This window comes from Hemitrygon akajei, chromosome 25 (assembly GCF_048418815.1).
Source record: "Hemitrygon akajei chromosome 25, sHemAka1.3, whole genome shotgun sequence".
Lineage (NCBI taxonomy): Eukaryota > Metazoa > Chordata > Chondrichthyes > Myliobatiformes > Dasyatidae > Hemitrygon > Hemitrygon akajei.
This window is the reverse complement of record NC_133148.1, coordinates 39,530,068-39,549,393: the sequence shown is the minus strand read 5'-3', so window position 1 is coordinate 39,549,393 and position 19,326 is coordinate 39,530,068. Positions and strand designations below refer to the sequence as shown.

Sequence of the window (19,326 nt, the reverse complement as noted above, 5' to 3'; positions counted from 1 at the left end):
CCCGTTTGAGTGTGTCCAAGATGTGGATGCACGTGGTACTGAACCTAGTAATGGGGCTCAGAACAAGTCTGAGGTATTTGATTCAGTTGAAAAGGAATGCAGTCCCTGTGGGTCAGATGGACTGGGTTTAGTGAAGACAGGGTTAACCCTGGTAATTGGGGGAAGGGAGGGTTCCCAGGTGTTGGTACACGAAGGGGTGGTGAACCTTAAAGTGGAACTCGACCATGGGGGAATAAACATCATTATTGAAGGGAATGGGAAGTTTGTAGATCCCAAATCGAATGAAGAAAATTTAAAGGTTAGATTGGTGTCAGAAGAAGCAACCAAGCTACAGAAACGAGGGCTTGGGAACGCGGTGCCTGCGCATCGGTTACAGGTTGATTTGGAATATAAAGGTGCCCCACACGCTGTTGTTATTCAAGAGCGCGCTGTGCAAGAGCCGAAATTTAAATGCGGCCTGAGGGAAAGGTTCGAACGGAAACCCATCAGCCTGCATGGTCCTGACAAAAGGGCTAGCCGCCTGGGTAAAATTACAGAATTGGGTGGAAATGGTCTAAGTGGTGTTGATAAGATGACCCCGATGAACGAGACGGGCGGGAGTTCACCACGCCAAATTACTCAAGTTCCCCACGGGTGGACTCCCCGGAAAAGAGGCGACAGTTAATTGAAGTCTGATGCTACAAGATTTTCAGTACGGTACGCGATGTTAAGATATTAAAGAAAGGGAGACTGTAATCGTTAACTGTTTAGGTACTGACTTGAATGTATAACTGAGTAGCTCTGTAGTGAAATGAAAAGCTTGTGTATTGTGTTAGCTTCCAAAAATCCAGTAGGACTCTGTATCACTTCGTTTCCACCACTGGTGAAAACGCTCTGAAGAAAGGGGGTGTTATGAAAGTACCACAGCTCTGAGGGGCCGAAGGGTGCAGGACCAGCCCCCTCCTTCAAGAGAATCGCAAGATCGCTATTAATTCGGGTCTTGGACCCAGGAAATGAGAGACAATGCCACGGAGTTGACCATTGTTCTTAGAGGCACCTGTGTGAATTGCAACTCTATAGTACGTGCCAGCTATCAGGGACATGGACACCCTCGGGCAATGTGGTGTGGGGATGGCCTCACCCTACCTTGATTGACATTTACAAATCTGCCAGCCATGATAAAAAGGAGACTGCTGGAGGCGGTACTCCAGCGACGCACTAGACGGAGACCATCGCTCATTCCTCTCGTAATAACGGGAAGCTGCTCAGAAGCCACGTGTGATTTGGATCCCCTAGCTAGGGAATCGAGTGGCTAATAACCCCGAAAAGGATTTCGGACTGACAACGAGGAACTCCCGTTCTCGATCTCACGCTTTGAGTCCAGAAGGCTGGCAATTTTATTTTCTCTCTCCAACCCGTGAACACCCAGCACGGCAACACTCAAGCGGCAAAAAGCCTCCATGAACTGGCGAGACTTTTATATTTCAATTGGACAAATCGTTTAACCCCTAGACAACGATAGAGCTTAGTTCTCATTGAGTAGTACTACCCCTGCGCTTTAGATTGAGTATTGACGACGTATGTTATCTGAATGTTTGTATTAACCTTACGTTTGTGCCCCTTTATAAATAAAAACGTTTGAAAATGGTACCATCAGACTTCAGCGGACCTCTCTATCTTTGCTGGTAAGTGATCCAGTTACGGGATACGTAACAGAAGAATATGGGAAAATATCAGGGTATAAAATAAATTGGGATAAAAGTGAAATTCTATCCCTTACTAAAGGAGATTATAGTCAATGTCGATTAATAACTCAATTTAGATGGCCGATAAATGGTATAAAGTATTTAGGTATAAGAGTTGATAATGATATAAAGAATTTACATAAATTAAATTATTTGCCATTATTGAAAAAAATTCAAGAGGATCTTGATAAATGGATGATGTTACCAATAACATTAATAGGTAGAGTCAATGGTGTAAAAATGAATATATTCCCTAGTTTACAATATTTATTCCAAACACTACCAATACAATTACCGCAGAAGTTTTTTCAAGAGTTAAATAAATGTGTGAGGAAATTCCTTTGGAAAGGTAAGATGTCAAGAATATCGTTGGAAAAATTGCCATGGAAATTTTTCCTAGGAGGGTTACAATTACCAAATTTTAAGAATTATTACCAAGCAAATCAACTTAGATTTATTGCATCTTTTTTTGATGAAGATAAACCGGCATGGATTAGAATAGAATTAGATAAAATAGGAGAAAATATACCAGAAGATTTTATATATAAATGGGAATCTAAATGGATACAGGAAAAGAAAGAATCTCCTATACTAAAGCATTTGATTGATTTATGGAATAAGATAAATGTTGATGATGAGATAAAAAAATCTTTATTAGCAAAGAGACCTTTAATTCAAAATAAACTTATCCCTTTTACAATGGATAATCAACTTTTATATAACTGGTTTCACAAAGGGATTAGATATATAGGGATTAGTCACAAAGGGACTGTTTTGAAGGAGGTATATTAATGTCATTTGGCCAATTAAAGAATAAATATAAAATATCAAATAACGCTCTTTTCTGTTATTTCCAATTAAAGGCTTATTTAAGAGATAAACTGAGTCAAACAATGTTATTGCCGAAACCTAATGAAATAGAAACTTTAATTCATAAAGGAAAAATTAAAAAAATTATTTCTGGTATGTATAATTTGATTCAAAATCAGGCAATTAAACAAGGAATTCATAAGTCAAGACAAAATGGGAAACTGATTTGAATATTAAAATTGATGAAACAAGTTGGTCAAGATTATGTCTTGACAGTATGACAAATACAATAAATGTTCGACTAAGATTAGCACAACATAACTTTTTACATCAAATATATAATACACCACAAGAAATAAATAGATTAAACTCAAATTTATCTGATCAATGTTTTCGATGTAATCAAGAAATTGGTAGTTTTTTTACACTCTACTTGGTCTTGTTTTAAAATTCAACCTTTTGGGACAAATTTAAGAGTTTTATTGGAACAAATTATTGGAATACAACTTCCACATAATCCAACATTATTTTTACTAGGCGATACTGAAGGGATAAAATTGAAATCCAAATTGAATAAATATCAGAAAGAATTCATAAAAATTGCATTGGCAGTAGCCAAAAAGGCTACTGCAGTTACTTGGAAATCGGACTCATACTTCAGTACAGATCGTTGGAAGAATGAAATTTTTAGCTGCATTCCACTTGAAAAAATTACTTACAATTTAAGAGATAAATATGAAATATTTCTGAAAATTTGGCGTCCTTATTTATAAAAAATAGGATTAAATATATAGGTGCTTCGAAGATAAAATTATTGGTTATCTGGGGAAAGAAATAAATATACATATTAAAGCTATTATGAACTCGTGGAGCATGTGGGAATCTTCCGATATCCAGGCATTCTTTTTTTCTTTTTTCTTTCTTCCTTTCTTTTTTTTTCTCTTTTTTTCTCTATAGGGACATGTTTGGGGGGAGGGATTAAGGGGAGGGGGGAAGGGTTGATAATTTTTTTTTCTTTCTGTAAACTATTTGAAAATTCAATTTAAAAAATTTTTAAAAAATAAAAAATAAAGCCGCTAACACATGGGCCACACTCTACCCAGTTGATGGAAGGACATAAGGCAGCTTCAAAAATATTTAGGCAGCATCCTGGATGTATATGGCAAGGTGTTAAACTGAGCCTGCACTTCTTTTCCCTTCTATCTCTGCTTGTAACTTAGTCAGTTAAATAGGTTGCATATGCTCCATTTATGATCACAGACATTAATGCTTTATTTCTGAGAGCTATAGAAACAATGCAAATACTTCTGCACTTGAAATTTTACATTTCAAGTCTACCTCATCAAAACCCTGAGTTGAAGAAACTTCCAACTTTACTATTTTCATCACCCTTCTGCCTCATGGGAAGAGAATCACACTCAAAAGACATTTGCTTGAGGAACTTTATGGACATGAGGTCTGGAAACCAACTTGGGGAAATAACCTGTATAGGTAAGATCTGGATAGGTAAGAATTGATATCACACCAAGAACAGTAATTATCATCAGGCTCCTGAACCTCCGTGTATAACTTACAACTCTGAACTGATTCAATGACCTACACACTCACTTTCAAGGACTCTTTACAACTCAAGTTCTCAGTATTTTTTTATTTGTAGTTTGTCATTTTTTGCACACTGTAGCCATTAACCAAGGGGTCCACGGACCCCAGGTTGGAAACCCCTGGTCTAGATAGATTAGATTGGATTAGCTTTATGTTACATGTACATTGAAACATGCAGTGAAATGTGTCTGTTTGTGTCTATTTATCAAACGCTTGATAAATAACGACAGCAAATGAATGCACTTCTTACAGTTGGCACTAAACGCTACGCTACTGTGCTAACAACGTCTCTATGCATGGCTTTTCAAAGATCCTATTGTATTTTAAATGTTTGCAAGAAAATGCAAGGGGGGGCATGATAGTGTATTGCTTTAGAGTACCAGTGACCCGGGTTCAATTACCGTTCTGCCTGTAAGGAATTTGTACATTTCCCCCGTGACTGCAGGGGTTTCCTCCGCGTACTCTGGTTTCCTCTCATGTACCAAAGATGTACTGGTTGGCAGGTTATCTGGCTATTGCAAATTGTCCCGTGATTAGGCTGGGGTTAAATTGGGGATTGCTGGACAGTGTGGCTTGAAGGGAGTTATTGCGCACTATATCTCATTAAATAAAAATAATCTTGAGGTAGTATACAGCAGTATATACATATTTTGATAATAAATTTACTTTGAATGTTATGGGAAGGAAATGGAAATTGGAGAGAATTAATGGTTGGAGAGAAGGAGATAACAAAATTACTCAAGCATAACATCCAAAGAATCACCAAGGCTGTTATATACCAGCTGTTTTTGTGTGATGTTAATACCTAAAGCCTACAAAGTTGAACGTTCTCAAAGAACGTCAACCACTAGGTTAAACATGCCTGGTACAAAATGGTTGCTAATTGGTTGTAGTTTGATTGCTAAAACATTCATTTACAGACAAGAATGTGTTTGTCCAACATGTCAGAATAGCACAAGCACATTTTAAGATTTTTTCTGCTTACATTGGGCAAACATTGTAACAGAAATAGATGCCATTGCAGGTGCAAAGGTGATATCCTTCATGAAGCGATTAGCAGACAAACTGCATAAAAGCCACTTTCCATAAATTGATGACTTTGGGGTTTACTTTAGTGCATGGCACGGAGAACTGCATTATCACAGAAAATTTAAATTCTGGTTCCTATTAATTTGCATACACATCAAACTCCTGATTCAAACAAGTTCTGCTGTTCCAAATTAGCATTTATACACTAGTGAGATGGCCTGTGCTCCCTCTGCTATAGAATTAATGCAAGGTAATACAAGAAGTAACTCCACCATGGACAGTTCCAAGCCCTTTTGCACGGTGGGGGGGGGGGGGGGGGGGAATAGGCATGGGGGCTAGAAACCCCATCCCGTAAAAACCTAGAGCTACAGAAACACTAACAAAAGCTCCAAAGACCTTATCTCTGGGAGAGAAGGGGTGATGGACTAAGAAGAAGAATACAGCAAGTGTTAGGAAAACCCAAGACCATTTACTTTACTGGCCTTTATGTACTTGATTCACAGGCTATTTCAGAACCAGCCTGGATATCTTTATGCAGCATAACTATTTCAAAAGAATTTTCTATTAGAAATAGAGGATAGCGAGTGCTTACTGTCTCAGTAGCTGACGTCCTTCATTCCATGATGATGGACTGTTCTGTTCTAATGCTGATACATCAAGGCCATTATTTATAACTGAAACACATACACAAAAAAAAAGTTGATTAATGTTGCGCAACCAAACATCCCAATAATAGTTGCAGAAATAAAAAGTTTGATTTACTTTTGTACCACATAATGGGGCAGTTAAACCTATTGCTACATGGAATATTTTTGAGCAGGGAGAAATTGCTTATTTATTAATAACTTTATTTCAACAGTCTCTGGAAAAACAAAACACAAATTAAGCAGAATGATGCTTGCAAAAAAACAATAAAAAGTTGTAGAAGTAGCATAATTTTCTGTTTCAAGACCAAAAAGCAGCTCTGAAAATCAATGCATAGAAGTGATCAGTTACATTCAGGACTTGAAGCAGTTCACCAATACTTTGTCAAATTTGCTGCCCATTCATGCAAGTTTGCTTTCTTAAAGTTGACAACATGGTAGGATAGTATCCTCTTCTGTGTCATTTTTACCTGGACAGATTCAAATAAAAAAGGGACAATTCTGGGATTGGATCGATGACCATCCTATATCCGAGCGCTGCAATATTACCACTGATCAAAACGTGATCAACCTATTACCCAAGGTATTCCTCAGGACATCAAAGTTGGGTATTTGACAATGCTGGTAAGGATTAAAGACAGATAGTTGGGACTTTTAAACTCAAGAGATTCTGGAAATGCTAGAAATACAGATGAACACACACATAAAATGCTTCAGGAATCAAATTCAGGTTTAATTTCACCAGCCCACGTTGTGAAAGTTGTTGTTTTTGCAGCAGCAGTACAATGCAATACTTAATTATAAATTGTAAATTACTGTATGGACATATACTAAATATTAAATAGTCAAATTAAATAAGTAGCACAAAAAATAGAAATAAAAAAGTACTGAGGTAGTGTTCATGGGTTCAATGACCACTTAGAAATGGGATGGTAGAAGGGAAGAAGGTGTTCCTGTATTGTTGAGTAGGTCAAGCAGCATCTATGAAGAGGAATAAACAGTCAAGTCTTTTGATTGAGAAAATTAATCAGGTCTGTGGTCCTGACCTGAAATGGGAGGAGAGATGAGAGCCCAAGTCATTTTACTCAGGTAATACCGCAGGACTGGCATTACAACAATCAGGACAATCTGCTCATTACTAAGAACAGTTTATTTTTAATTAGACTATTTAACGCAATTCAAATACTATGGCTGCCACTTTTCAATTTCAACTTGTCATGCTGTAGGACCTGTATGCATGGTTTCATTACCAAATGAATCAAAATATATTTAAGCACTTCTGAAACAAAAAGCAATCGGCTTTGCTCCAGAGATTATGGAATGAGAAAGTTCACCAAGGCTGACAGTCCACAGCTGCAGCTTTGAGGAATTATTGCAGATGTACCCTGGGATTGTGACTAATGACCGCAACCAATAGTGCAAGTACAGCCACCGGAAATTTTCTGAAAATTCTTCCAGTAACAGGGGTGGTGTACTGGTTAACACAATGGCCTGAGTTCAATTTCCACTGCTGTCTGTAAGGAGTTTCTACGTTCTCACTGCGACTATATGGATTTCTATCGGGTGCTCCAGTTTCTCCCACGTTCCAAAGACGTACTGGCTAGTAGGTTAATTGTTCCCTGTAAATCATCCTGTGATTAGACTAGGGTTAAATCGGTTGTTGGGAGTTGTAGGTTGAAGGGCCAAAAGGGCCTACTCTGCACTGTATCTCAATAAATAAATACAAACCCCATTTCCAGAAAAGTTGGGATATTTTCCAAAATGCAATAAAAACAAAAATCTGTGATATGTTAATTCACGTGAACCTTTATTTAACTGACAAAAGTACAAAGAAAAGAATTTCAATAGTTTTACTGACCTACTTAATTGTATTTTGTAAATATACACAAATTTAGAATTTGATGGCTGCAACACACTCAACAAAAGTTGGGACAGAGGCATGTTTACCATTGTGTTACATCACCTTTCCTTTCAATAACACTTTTTAATCGTTTTGGAACTGAGGATACTAATTGTAGTAGATTTGCAATTTTGCAATATTTAATTTATAAATATATAAATAATAATTTATATTACTGCAAATAAATAATAATTTGCAATATTTAGAATGAATTTTGCCAAAGGACGATGGTGCCAGAACTTTTATATACAGTACTTACATGACAGACACTTAGTTGATACACAAATAAGTTGGTGAGCTGAAAGGTTACTTGGGGTAGATGGGAAAGCAGAGCCGGTTAAAAATCAGATCAGACGCTATCTTGCTGATGGCTTCAGAGACTAAGTGGCCAACTCCACATTCATATCTTCATAGAAGTCCAATTAAAGCAGGGATTCCCAACTATTTTATATGCCATGGAACCTTACCACCAACCTAGGGGTCCGTGGACTCCTGGTTGGGAACCTCTGAATTAAAGCATTAAATAGGATTTGAATGCCTCTCTGCAAATTGGGGACTTTGCTATTGCCTGCATGGTGGATGGTGGGGGGCTGATGCTTTCTGCTAGAGTAAGTGGGGGGGAGGGGAGGGGAGGGGCAGAATTGATGCTTTGCTGCTGCATGTGCGTGGGAAGGGGGCTTTGATGAACTATGTTTTTCTGTCATTCATTCTTTGGAGTTTTCTTTTGTTTTGTGGATGTCTGTGAAGAGTAAGAATTTCAGGTTGGATACTGTATACGTTCTCTGATATTAAATGGAACCACTGAAATCTACAGATCATAAAGGCAAGTCTAGAATTGTGCCATTTAGAATTCCAAAGTGTTTAATGGATGCTATTAACACAAATATTTATTACGTAAAATTTCACTTAGCAACAAATCACATTCTAATTTGAAAGCAATTCTGTTTTCCAGAAAATTTAACCAGTACAGGTCCAAACTAACTGTTCTTTCTATGAGTACAGACATTGCACTAAGCTCTGGTACATACTACAGAAGGACTCCCAATTTCCAGTCTGACTGGAGTTAAAGAATAGCACCCAATGAATCAGAATCAAATTTATCACTGACATACAGTGGTACTACAAAGTTTGCAAACTCTTAAGAATTTTCTCTATTTCTGAATAAATATGACCTAAAATGTGATCAGATCTTCATGCAAGTCCTAAAACTAGACAGAGAACCCAATTAAGTAAATAACATAAAAAATTATACTTTTTCATTTGTATCATGTGAAACTTGTTGCCTTACAGTATAAAAGGCAAAAAATATATACACATTACAAAATTAAACAGTGCAAAACTTAATAAGTGTTCCCAGAACATTCAGAAATCTGATGGCGGAGGGGAAGAAGCTGTTCCTAAATCATTGTGTGTGGGTTCTCAAACTCCTGTATCTCCTCCTTGATGTAATTAACAAGAGGGCAGGCCCCAGAAAGTGAGGATCTTGAATGATGGATGCCACCTTCCTGAGACACTGCCTCTTGAACACATCCTTGATAGTGGAGAGATTATCCTTTATTGTTGTAGATTCAGTCCACAGGTGAAGTCCTCCCAGCTACTGTGCATATCTACATAGAACATTGCCACAGAAAAGCAGCATCCACAATCAAAAATCTTCACCAACCAGGCCACGGCTTTTTCTCGCTGCTATCATCAGAGAAGGTACAAGTGCCTCAGGATCCACACCACCAAGTTCAAGAACAGTTACTACCCCACAACCATCGGGCACTTGAATAAAAGGGGATAGCTACACTCCCAAAATGCTGGATGAATGCAGCAGGCCAGGACAAGACAAGAGTACAGTTGGATGTTTCAACTGTACAGTTGACTTTTCCATAGATGCTGCCTGGCCTGCTGAGTTCCTTCAGCATTTTGTGTGTGTTACTCTGATTTCCAGTATCTGCAGATTTTCTCTTGATGTGTTAACTGCACTCATTCTACTTCTGGTGTTTCCACAACCGACAGACTCTTTATATTATTATTTTATGCTCTCATTATTTATTGCTATTTACTTATATTTGAATTTGCAGAGTTTCTTGTTCATTGATCCTGTTTACAGTTACTGTTCTATGCATTTGCTAAATATGCCCGCAAGAAAAAGAATCTCAGGATTGTATGTGGTGACATGTATGTACTCTGATAATAAATTTTACTTTGATCTTTGGTTGTGTTCCTGATGGGTTGTGGAACTGGCTGAGTCTATAACCCTCTGTAGCCTCTTGCAGTTCTGCACACTGGAGGCTCCATACCAATGCAATCAACCATAATACTCTCCTACAAAATTTATGAGTCATTGGTAACTAATCAATTCTCTTTGTGATTGCAACCAAGATGCTGACACCCAGTAACTTGAAGCTGCTCACCCTTTCCACTGCTGATCCCTTAATGAGAACTGGTGTGTGACCTCCCGACTTCCCCTGAAATCCACAATCAGCTCCGTGGTCTTTCTGGTGTTGGGTGGGAGATTGTTGCAACATCAATCAACCAGCTAAACTATCTCACTCTTATAAGCCTTCTCCTCACCATCTGAGCATCTACCAACAACCGTGGTACAATCAGGAAATTGATGGATGGCATTTGAGCTCTCCTTAGCCAGGTTATAATGAGTGTAGAGATAATCAAGCAGTGGGCTAAGTGGGCATCCTTGAGGATGCTTCCTCAAGGTATTAACAGTCAGCGAAAAGATGTTATTACCCATCCACACCAGACTCTAACTAGCATTAGCAGTCTAACTCAAGGTACTGGGGAAAGAAAAGATCAGCAGTCAACATGTGCCAACGGAACGGCAGCTAACTACAAGGATCTCCACAGTTAAGTGTTCTGCCAACAATCTGCAGTCAGCTGGTCCATGGATTCAAATGCAAACATATGGCACACTGATGGCACAGTGATTACTGGACTGGTAAGCCAAATGCTTAATTTGCGTTAACAGTATGGATTTAACAGCTTTCAATTTGAAATTGCTAATTGTATTATTCTAGGCTTGCCTGTTGGAGATACTAATATGTTTCAGAGAGATCTAATTGCTATTTAATGCATTAATTTAGTAAGGTTGAATCCAACAATGACAGCTAACGAAAGACTTATTTTTAAATAATTTTGACCTCTTCCAAATTGGAACAGGCAAAAGGATGTAAATAATGTTTATTGCATCAGAACCAGGTTTATTATCAAAGAAATATGTTATTGTGGCATCGGTAAAGAGCAATACATATATAAAATAAAAAGCAACAAAGCATTTTATATGTTACAATAAGCAATATCCTCCAAGAGGCCCACAATCTTGTCGTCAGGTGTGGAGACTTACGTGCATCAATGACCAGGAGAGCTATGTTGGCTGAAGTCAGGGCTTTAAGCTTTGGCTCTTGGTGGGGTTACCCATGCTAAAAGGTCAAAGGTTAGAGGACAGACTAAGAGCAGTCCATCCATCCTTCACGTTCGGGGTTCAGCTCAGGGTGTACCACCCTCGCTGGTAAAACAAAACTGTTATGAAAACAGCAATGAAGAATCTTATTCTACATCTGACTACAATGGTGTTCCTGAATCTCCACCTGGGGCGTGCACGGCCGACAGTAGTGAAAATTGAGAGAAAGCCTACTGACGTAATGAAGGAAGACCTGAATGCCACCAGAGTTAGAGGACCTTCACTGCTGCTCCAAATGCCAACAGCATAATAGGCGCAACACACACAAAATGCTGGTGGAACACAGCAGGCCAGGCAGCATCTATAGGGAGAAGCACTGACTGCAGATTTCCTCATGTTTGCAGCATAATAGGCAGTAAGCTAAGCTAGAAAGAAAATAAATAAATATATACATAAAAGATAAGTAGTGCAAAAAGAGAGCAAAAAGTAAGATAGTGTTCATGGGTTTCAAAGTCATTAAATGTTCATCAAGATATCCAGTGGATTTCATCAGAAACATGCAAATAGCTCGACCTAGTTGTTAGCAGAGTTATGGAAGTTCACTAAAAGAAATCTTCCAGTGGTTGGAATCATGTCTGACAGAAAGGTTGGGTGTCACCAGGCACCACAGTCCCAGGAGTTCCTCATAGATGCAGCCTTATATGACAGTCCAATAGCTGTGTCATCAGTGATTTTTATTTACTCTGCAGTAATCTCTGAAACAGGGGTTGTTTGTTGTTTATTTCCAGTCTGTCACAACTCCTCTGATTGCCAGACTGCCCATGCCAGCCTCACAGATTGGCACAAAATTAAAATGATGACTGGATTCCATGTAATTTAAATTCAGTAGAACATTTTTTTTTAAAAAAAAACTAGTCTTAATAATGATGACAATGTAGCAGGCAAGATTATTCTAAAAGCACAGCTGGGTCATTAACATCTTTCAGCATAGGAAATCTGCTGTCCTTTCCCAGTTTGCCCCACAAGCCATTCAGTTAAAACACTTCCCCTACCGTAAAACAAAAAAAGGGACAAAAATAGCACCAAGCTAGGCATCAAATTTAGGCATGGCAAACTCATGCCCAACTCGACCAACCTACTAATACTAAGGTTTCTGTCACAAACATCTGACGACTAGTTCCCAAATTAGAAAACTAGATCAGATTTACAAACTGGTATAGTCATAATCATAGAATTATACCCTTTACAGAATGTGACATCAGAACCCCTAAATACGTCCTGTGACATCAACAGGACAGAGGCACCAGAGGTGGGAGTAGAGAGGCATACAGAGAAGAAACCTCAAAGTGGTCACTGACCTTAGACCGTAAAAGGCATTTGGCCATTGAGTCTGCTCTGCCATTCCATCATGGCTGATTTCTTATCCCTCTCAATGCCATACTCCTCTCTTCTCCACATATCTGGTCATGCTCATACTAATCAAGAATTTATCAACGTCAGTTTTAAATATACTAATGACTTGGCCTCTACAGCCACCTGTGGCAATGAATTCCAGATTCACTACACTCTGGCTAAAGAAATTCCTCCTCATCTCTGTTCTAAAGGAATGTACTTGTATTCCAAGGTTGTGTACTCTGGTCCTTGACTCTCCCATTGCAAGAAACATCCTCACCACATCCACTCTATCTAGGCCTTTCAATAATCGATAGGTTTCAATAAGATCCACCCTCATTCTTCAAAACCCCAGCGAGTACAGGCTCAGAGAAATCAATCACATTAACCATTTCATTCCTGGAATCATTCTTGTGAACCTCCTCTGCACCCTCTCCTATGGTAGCACTTCTTTTCCTAGATAAGGGGCCCAAAGATACTCGCAATACTTCAAGTATGTTTTGACCAATGCCTTGTAAAGCCACAGCATTAAATCCTTGCTGCGATTTCAGATGCCACAAAATCTGCCCGTAACTTGCAAACTCGAGAGCCAGGAAGTTCCATTCCATGCAAACAAGGCAGGGGAATGATCTGTCTGAACGAGTGTGGAAGGCAAAAACCAAATTATTTCCGATGAAAGATGCTAACCAGACAGAACTGTGACTGGGGTGGCACACTGGTACAGCTAGTAAATCTGAAGCCTCACAGCTCCAGTTTCAAATCAGACTTCCAATGCTGTCTATGTAGAGAGTATTCACATCTTCCTTAATCTTCAGGATTTCCTAGATCCTAAAGCAGGGGCCCCCAACCTGGAGTTCACAGCTTCAAACGCTGGAGACAATTCACATTATCTCACAGGCCCTTAATGGCATTGGTCCATGGCATAAAATAGGTTGGGAGTCCCTGTCCTAAAGACATGTGGGCTAGTAAATTAATTTGGTCACTGTACAGTGGATTGGAAAGGTAGGGTGTCAGGACCAGAGACGAAGGTCGAGCCAGTTCTGCTCGCTTCTCTGTGACATTTACACCATTCTTTGCTGCACGGAGGCTGAGGCTGTGGGCCTGCTCTGGGCCTTGTGTCCAAGGACTCACTTTCCTTCTAAATACTATTTGCTTACTTTTACTGCTTGCATGATTTGGTTTTTTTCCTCTCTCTACACACTGGGTGTTGACAGTCCTTTTTTTAAAAATGAGTTCTTTTGGGTGTCTTGTTTTGTGGCTGTCTGTAAGGAGGCCAATCTCAAGGTTGCATAATGTACACATACTTTGTTAATAAATGAACTTTGAACTTTTCAGTGTGGATGAATGGTCAGATCTAGTGTGGTGAGGCGGAGTTGATTGAACAAGAGGGAAGAATAATAACTGGAATTAGTGTAAATTGGTGCTTGATGACTGGCATACACTTGGTTGCTGTGGACCTGTTTCTGTGCTGTATAACATATGATCTACGTAAGTACCCACAGAGGGCAAGGCAGAGAAGCTGTTATCCAAAACCAAGTCATGTGATGTAACTTTTGATATCCTACAGGACCCATAAGCCCAGCTCAAATTAAGTCCAGATCCTAATGTATTAACAATTTTAAAAGGGCCAAAATGCACTCTATATAGTTCTAGAGAACGTGGCAATGACACTGCCAGAGAACGGAGTGTTCAGCATTAACAATTCAATGCCTTGGAACAGTTTTCCTTATTTTAGGTCCAAAAAAAAGCTTACAGATCACTTCACCTATATAAGAGCATCTTTAACTGTATTAATTGGTTCATAATAAAAGATGCATACTTTCTCCAGTACCTGATTCAGGTGCATCTGTCTTTGTGTCACCTTGGACTGGTTCAGTTCCATATTTCAGCTTGTGATACTTTGTCCTAGAAAAGAAAAATTGAACAAAAAAATGTTCTAATATTAAATAGGTGAGACATTTATACAACATCCAACTTAAGGGAATGAAAACATGGGTGGCAGAGAAGGCGTGCCAGGGATGGGGGTGGGGGGAGAAGCGCAGCTCGGTTGCTGCTCATCCGACCACGCTTCGACTCATAAGACAGAGTGAGGCAGTCATAGATGAGAGCTACAGGGAGGTAGTCACACCTAGGCTGCCGGAAGCAGGTCGTTGGGTGACAGTCTGGGGGGGGGGAAGTGAAGGAGAGTAGACAGGTAGTGCAGAGCACCCCTGTAGCCATTCCCCTGAATAATAAGTTTACCGTCCTGGATGCTGTTGGTGAGGACGACCGACCAGGTGTGAGCCACGGTGGCAGGGTCTCTGGCAACTGAGTCTGACCCTGTGGTGTAGAAGGATGGGATGGAGAAGAGGAGAGCTGTCGTCATTGGAGACTCTATAGTCAGGGGAGCAGACAGGAGATTTTGTGGACGTGAGAAGGAAACCCGCATGGTTTGTTGCCTCCTGGGTGCCAGGGTCCGGAATGTCTCTGATCGGATACATGACATCCTGGTACGAGAGGGAAAACAACCAGAAGTCGTGATACCTGTTGGGACCAACGACATAGGCAGGAAGAGGGATGAGGTCCTGAAGTGTGAGTTTCGGGAACTAGGCAGAAGGCTGAAGAACAGGACCTCAAGGGTGGCGTTCTCAGAATTGCTGCCAGTACTACGTGATAGTGATGGTAAGAATTGGAGGAGATGGCAGTTGAATGCGTGGCTGAGGAGTTGATGCAGGGGGCAGGGTTTTAGATTTTTGGACCATTGGGATCTGTTTTGGGAAAGGTGGGACATGCACAGACTGGATGGGTTGCACCTGAACTCGAGGGGGAGCAATATCCTTGCTGGTAGGTTTGCTAGCATGGTTTGGGAGGGTTTAAACTAATTTGCAAGGAGGATGGGACCCGAAGTGATAGAGCAGTGAAAGAAGTGCGTGGAGTAAAGCCAGATCTAACATATAGAGAGGCTTTGAGGAAAGAGCAGCAGAATAAAGGGTATAAAGGTAGAAGGGCTAAAGTGTGTGTACTTCAATGCAAGAAGCATCAGGAACAAAGGTGATGAACTGAGAGCTTGGATACATACATGGAATTATGATGTAGTGGCCATTACGGAGACTTGGCTGGCACCAGGGCAGGAATGGATTCTCAATATTCCTGGATTTCAGTGCTTTAAAAGGGATGGGGGGGAGGGGTGGCATTACTGGTCAGGGATACTATTACAGCTGCAGAAAGGGTGGGTAATGTAGCTGGATCCTCTTTTGAGTCAGTATGGGTAGAAGTCAGGAACAGGAAGGGAGCAGTTATTCTACTGGGGGTATTCTATAGGCCCCCTGATAGCAGCAGAGATACCGAGGAGCAGATTGGGAGGCAGATTTTGGAAAGGTGCAAAAATAACAGGGTTGTTATCATGGGTGACTTTAACTTCCCTAATATTGATTGGCACTTGATTAGTTCCAAGGGTTTAGATGGGGCAGAGTTTGTTAAGTGTGTCCAGGATGGATTCCTGTCACAGTATGTTAACAGGCCGACTAGGGGGAATGCCATACTAGATCTAGTATTAGGTAACAAACCAGGTCAGGTCACAGATCTGTCAGTGGGTGAGCATCTGGGGGACAGTGATCACTGCTCCCTGACCTTTAGCATTATTATGGAAAAGGATAGAGTCAGAGAGAACAGGAAAATTTTTAATTGGGGAAGGGCAAATTATGAGGCTATAAGGCTAGAACTTGCAGGTGTGAATTGGGATGATGTTTTTGCAGGGAAATGTACTATGGACATGTGGTCGATGTTTAAGGATCTCTTGCAGGATGTTAGGGATAAATTTGACCCGGTGAGGAAGATAAAGAATGGTAGGGTGAAGGAACCATGGGTGACAAGTGAAGTGGAAAATCTAGTCAGGTGGAAGAAGGCAGCATACATGAGGATTAGGAAGCAAGGATCAGATGGGTCTATTGAGGAATATAGGGTAGCAAGAAAGGAGCTTAAGAAGGGGCTGAGAAGAGCAAGAAGGGGGCATGAGAAGGCCTTGGCGAGTAGGGTAAAGGAAAATCCCAAGGCATTCTTCAATTATGTGAAGAACAAAAGGATGACAGGAGTGAAGGTAGGACCGATTAGAGATAAAAGTGGGAAGATGTGCCTGGAGGCTGTGGAAGTGAGCGAGGTCCTCAATGAATACTTCTCTTCGGTATTCACCACTGAGAGGGAACTTGATGATGGTGAGGACAATATGAGTGAGGTTGATGTTCTGGAGCATGTTGATATTAAGGGAGAGGAGGTTTTGGAGTTGTCAAAATACATTAGGACGGATAAGTCCCCGGGACCTGACAGCATATTCCCCAGGCTGCTCCACGAGGCAAGGGAAGAGATTGCTGAACCTCTGGCTAGGATCTTTATGTCCTCGTTGTCCACGGGAATGGTACCGGAGGATTGGAGGGAGGCAAATGTTGTCCCCTTGTTCAAAAAAGGTAGTAGAGATAGTCCAGGTAATTATAGACCAGTGAGCCTTACGTCTGTGGTGGTAAAGCTGTTGGAAAAGATTCTTACAGATAGGATCTATGGGCATTTAGAGAATCATGGTCTGATCAGGAACAGTCAGCATGGCTTTGTGGAAGGGCAGATCGTGCCTAACAAGCCTGATAGAGTTCTTTGAGGAGGTGAGCAGGCATATAGATGAGGGTAGTGCCGTGGATGTGATCTACATGGATTTTAGTAAGGCATTTGACAAGGTTCCACACGGTAGGCTTATTCAGAAAGTCAGAAGGCATGGGATCCAGGGAAGTTTGGTCAGGTGGGTTCAGAATTGGCTTGCCTGCAGAAGGCAGAGGGTCGTGGTGGAGGGAGTACATTCAGATTGGAGGGTTGTGACTAGTGGTGTCCCACAAGGATCTATTCTGGGACCTCTACTTTTTGTGATTTTTATTAACGACCTGGATGTGGGGGTAGAAGGGTGGGTTGGCACAAAGGTTGGTGGCGTTGTAGATAGTGTAGAGGATTGTCGAAGATTGTAGAGAGACATTGATAGGATGCAGAAGTGGGCTGAGAAGAGGCAGATGGAATTCAACCCAGAGAAGTGTGAGGTGGTACACTTTGGAAGGACAAACTCCAAGGCAGAGTACAAAGTAAATGGCAGGATACTTGGTAGTGTGGAGGAGCAGAGGGATCTGGGGGTACAGTCCACAGATCCCTGAAAGTTGCCTCACAGGTAGATAGGGTAGTTAAGAAAGCTTATGGGGGGTTAGCTTTCATAATTCAAGGGATAGAGTTTAAAAGTCGTGATGTAATGATGCAGCTCTACAAAACTCGAGTTAGGCCACACTTGGAGTACTGTGTCCAGTTCTGGTTGCCTCAGTATAGGAAGGATGTGGAAGCACTGGAAAGGGTACAGAGGAGATTTACCAGGATGCTGTCTGGTTTAGAGGGTATGGATTATGATCAGAGATTAAGGGAGCTAGGGCTTTACTCTTTGGAGAGAAGGAGGATGAGAGGAGACATGATAGAGGTGTACAAGATATTAAGAGGAATAGACAGAGTGGACAGCCAGCGCCTCTTCCCCAGGGCACCACTGCTCAGTACAAGAGGACGTGGCTTTAAGGTAAGGGGAGGGAAGTTCAAGGGGGATATTAGAAGAAGGTTTTTCACTCAGAGTGTGTTTGTTGCGTGGAATGCACTGCCTGAGTCAGTGGTGGAGGCAGATACATTACTGAAGTTTAAGAGACTACTAGACAGGTATATGGAGGAATTTAAGGGGGGTTATATGGGAGGCAGGGTTTGAGGGTCGGCACAACATTGTGGGCCGAAGGGCCTGTAATGTGCTGTACTATTCTATGTTCTATGCAGACACATCCAGACTAAGACATCATGCAAGGTTATTTGATTTACAAAAAATTGGTTTATTAATCGTTGCAGAATGTTTCTCTGGTGCTTCCTGCACCCTCTTCCTTCCCCTTTTCCCAACCATGACTCCCCTCTCTCTGCTCCCTTCCTACTCTCAGTTCACAATAGAGACCCATATCAGAATCAGGTTTGTCAACACTCAAATGTCATGAAATTTTTTTGCGCAGCAGTACAGTGTTCCTTTCTATAGATGTTGCCTGGCCTGCTGAGTTCCTCCAGCATTCTGCGTGTGTCACTCCCAATTCTTTCTGAGATGAGTTAGCCAAAGTGAAGTATTAAAATCCTTAAATGTAGATAATACCTATTCCCACAGAAGAATTGTTCTATTTGGTTAGTCAATACAAGTTCACTTCTCTTCTGCTGCAACAATATATATTCGTGCTTAATATAAAGACAAACTATTTTGATCATTTTTATTATATGGAACTCAATAGTTTCTAGTTTTTCCAAGTTCTATTTGGGTTATTTTTAATAATTTTCCATAAACTGAGCTTAGCTTTTAAAAAAAACAGGAAATGTTTAAAAGGCCAGACAGCACCTGTGGGAAGGAAATACAGAGCAGTTTCAAGTCATTTAGTTTTGATCAGAACTGGGAAAAGTCAAATGTAAACAAGTTGAAAGTTGCAAAGTAATGGGGAAAGGAAGCAAAGAACAAAAAATTAAGTCCATGAAAGGATGGAAGACTACAGCGCCAGAAGGATTAAACAGTAAAATAGTTTGTCTATATGAAAGAGGAAGCCAAGCAATTATGTGTCATCTCACATAATTTGAAATGGGAAGGGTGGAGACAGAAAAATTACAACTCACCTTTCTTGTTTCAGGGCATATTCAAGCATCTTAATTCTCCGGACTAAATCCTTCTTAAGATTCTCCTGACCTTTTCTCTCTCCTTGGAGAAAGGATACACGTGCCTGAATAATAAAACCCAATTATCACTGAAGTAATGGTAAAGCA

The 19,326-nt window shown here is 40.5% G+C and overlaps 1 protein-coding gene across 2 annotated transcripts in view; it reads right to left on the bottom strand.

Moving 5' to 3' along the window:
* The window catches only part of LOC140716535 (striatin-3-like), an 88,175-nt gene that overhangs the window by 55,611 nt on the left and 13,238 nt on the right, over positions 1–19,326 (bottom strand). Inside the window, exons 2-4 of one of the 2 annotated variants that reach the window (XM_073029344.1) lie at positions 19,180–19,283; positions 14,324–14,409; positions 5,758–5,839 (exon numbers count right to left, since the gene is read on the bottom strand). In XM_073029344.1, coding sequence (XP_072885445.1) covers positions 5,758–5,839; positions 14,324–14,409; positions 19,180–19,283 — 272 coding nt within the window. The remainder of the gene's footprint in view (positions 1–5,757; positions 5,840–14,323; positions 14,410–19,179; positions 19,284–19,326) is intronic. The other variant, XM_073029345.1, reaches the window with a different exon arrangement.